The sequence below is a fragment of the Eriocheir sinensis genome, chromosome 70 (assembly GCF_024679095.1).
Source record: "Eriocheir sinensis breed Jianghai 21 chromosome 70, ASM2467909v1, whole genome shotgun sequence".
NCBI classification, from domain to species: Eukaryota; Metazoa; Arthropoda; class Malacostraca; order Decapoda; family Varunidae; genus Eriocheir; species Eriocheir sinensis.
The window spans coordinates 6,315,179-6,318,374 of NC_066578.1; the positions used below are offsets into that span (position 1 = coordinate 6,315,179).

At 53.3% G+C, this 3,196-nt stretch overlaps 1 protein-coding gene across 1 annotated transcript; it reads right to left on the bottom strand.

The window, feature by feature from the left end:
• Positions 1–328: 328 nt before the first annotated feature.
• On the bottom strand, positions 329–1,712 carry LOC126988662 (prisilkin-39-like). Its single transcript, XM_050847019.1, has 2 exons — positions 1,570–1,712; positions 329–1,405 (listed from the first exon to the last, which is right to left on the bottom strand). The coding sequence occupies exons 1-2, from the start codon at positions 1,579–1,581 to the stop codon at positions 626–628; spliced, it is 792 nt and encodes a 263-aa protein (XP_050702976.1). The 5' UTR covers positions 1,582–1,712; the 3' UTR covers positions 329–625.
• Between the last annotated feature and the right edge of the window lie 1,484 nt (positions 1,713–3,196).

Sequence of the window (3,196 nt, forward strand, 5' to 3'; positions counted from 1 at the left end):
AGCTATCTTATTTTTTTAGTGAAATATGCAACGAAGTCTTTGATTCGGTCATATCGATGTTTGTCAGTAGAAATTGAGTAATATTGGCCCAAGAGCAGTGGGGAGAGAGAGAGAGAGAGAGAGAGAGAGAGAGAGAGAAACGACACAGACAGACAGACAGAGACAAAGACAAAGAAAAGAAAGGAAAAGAAAAGAAAAGAAAAAAAGAGAAAAAAAGAAGAAAAAAAGCAGAAAGAAAAGAAGAAAGAAAAAAGAAAGAGAAACAGAAACAAAAACAGACAGAGACAGAGATAGAGAGAACAACACTGCGTTGCTCATGAATCACATTGAGGAGCGAGATACTTGTATTCTTTTCCAGGACTGCTTGTATTTGTCAACTGTATAAACTTGGGTACAAGTGTTAGCATGACTACTCCTAAGGGGTGAATGTTAGACTGGTTGGGTTCGATCGAGGGTCAGTGTGAGGGAAGGTGCAGGGAGGCAGCCGTGGCCACGCAGCGTGTCTGCCGCAGAGTTCCTCGACGGCCTCCCCGGCGAGGTGAAGATGCGAAGGTCAGGCGGCGGCGTTGCAGTCCGCCGCTGGAGATCTTGTCGGCGCGGGCTGGACATGGTCGTCTCTGCCGGCCTAGTGGTAGTAGCTGCGGTATCTGTGTCCTCCCGTGTAGCCAGGCTCAGGGCCAGCCGCCCGTTTGTAGTGGGAGTGCCCGTACCCGTAGGAGCCATAGCCGTAGGAGGGGTAGCCGTAGCCGTAGCTGACGCTGTAGGTGGGGATGCCGTAGCTCACACTGTAGCTGGTCTTGTGGGCGACGCCGCCGATGTGCCCGATGCCGCCGATACCGTGGCCGATGCCGTGGCCGATGCCGCCGATGCCGTGGCCGATGCCGCCGATGCCGTGGCCGATGCCGCCGATGCCGTGGCCGATGCCGCCGATGCCGCCGATGCCGTGGCCCAGGCCGAGGTAGCCGGGGTCTGCCTCGGGCTTCGCCTCGGGCTTCGCCTCGGGCTTAGCCTCGGGATCAGCCTCCGCCTCACGCTTGTGCAGGGAGTGCCCGTAGCCGTAGGAGCCGTAGCCGTAGGAGGGGTAGCCGTAGCCGTGGCCGTAGCTGACGCTGTACCTGGGGATGCCGTAGCTGACGCTGTACTTGGGGATGCCGTAGCTGACGCTGACTTTGCCGCCATAGCCGCCGCCATGGCCGATACCGCCCAGGCCGATTCCGCCGTGACCGATACCACCCAGGCCGATGCCGCCGTGACCGATACCGCCCAGGCCGATGCCGCCATGACCGATACCGCCCAAGCCGATGCCGCCCAGGCCGTACCCAGGGTCTGCCTTCGCCTCAGGCTCAGGCTCCGCCTCACGCTTGTGTAGCTCTGCCGCCACCGCGGCAGCCAACAGAACGATGACCTGGGGAGGGAGGAGACATGAGAGGGAAAGCTGACCGTGTAGTCTGTCTAGCAGCTTGGCATCTGCCTGCTGTTGGATATTATCAAGACTTGAGACTACTCTTAGGATTCGCTGAAAAGGAATGAGATTGAGGAAAATGCTCAGGGCACATCGGCCACACTCACCCAGACCCTCATGGCTGCTTCGGACGCTGTGGTGCAGGTGTTTGGTGCCGGAGTCGCCGCCTCCACCTATATATCGCCGCCGCTGCCGAGCCTGACCACACCCACCGGCGACACCACGTTAATGGTAATGCAACGCACACTTCCTCGTGACCCTGGCACGTGCGGGAGCACGCACGCGTCCTCGGCGCCAGGCTGCAAGCTTTCCTCACGCAAGGTGTCGTGGCGAGGCACGAAGCTTGTAGCATTAGGGAGTCACGCGCGCCGCACCGCTGGCTGTTGGCACCGCCTTGTTTGTCTTGACGACCCCTCGAGGGGAGGCTGCTCATTGCTGGCACCGACGTGTACCTGATTTTTACCTGCAGCACCTAGCAGCCCCCCCTCCTCCCCCCCCTGGTGTTGCTGCTGGCCGGTGCCCTGGGCCTGTCCTGAGCCTGGCGGAACAAACACGAACAACAGAACAAAGCAAGAGCGGGGTCAAGGCGTGAGAGTAAGGCGGCGCCTTGGGAGCGGGGTGGGGCGGGGTGGCAGCCTTCCCCCCGATCCGTTTGGCCTCGCCTCAAGCAATGGAAAATTACAGTCCTCCGTGCAAAATACCGTAAATGTATCCAGAGATGAAAAAAAATCTGAGATATCATTACTATTTTTTTTTTTCTTTTTTACCATTTTAAAATATATTTTTCTTCCTCGAGGAACCTTGTCTACTGCAAGGAGTCGTGACGGTCGTGGCGCCGCGTGCTGTTATGTGGCGGGCCTTGACACGCCGTCCGCCCCGTACCCTGACGCGCGCCCTTGCATCATGAGTTCAGCGCCTGGCGTGCTGCTTCAGCACTTCATTAGTTAGGCAGAATAAAATCAAGTCATCGCTGACACGTTCAGGCGTGTGGGAGCCGCGCCCCCTTGCCGCTTACTCGTTCAGGGACCAAACTTTCTAATTCTGCGCCGCTGTCCGAGACTGACCTTCCCTTAAAAAGTAATTTTCATAAAAAAAAACGCTTTTCATCACTCATAACTCATCAAACAGGTAAATAAAAGTTTGTGTTGGACTTCAGAAATAAAATGCATTCTCCAATTAATTTTTTACATCAGTAGTTGGGCGATAATGATGAAAACATAATTATTTCTTGTCTTGGAAAACACTTCGCACGGGCATATATAAAATGTCTTGCATCAACTTCCTTGCGTATCCTAACGGCTGTCTGATCGCCCACACGCGGCCAGGACGTATTATCATCGATACTACTGCAGCGTGTTATTGTAGACGTGGATGCAACATAGTGACGCTTGTAACGCTAAAGCCGTTTCTGATATTACACAGATCCCATATTGTGAATAATAGGGAGGAAGTCGCTGCAGCGTTTACATAATAACTACTTGGCACCTCGGATAGCTTACTGCTGTGTTAGAATCCCTCCACAAGTAGATAGATAGATAGATAGACAGATATTTTATTGATATTTATTGATATTGCATTTACATACTATTAATGTGTGGTACGGTATCACAAGGGATGCATCTACCAAAAAAAAAGAAAATATCCGGGAACAACTCAAGCAGTGAATAGATAAAACAAAGAAACCTAGCTTAAAGACACTGACTGAAAACAATTCCATAAAGCACACAAAAAACA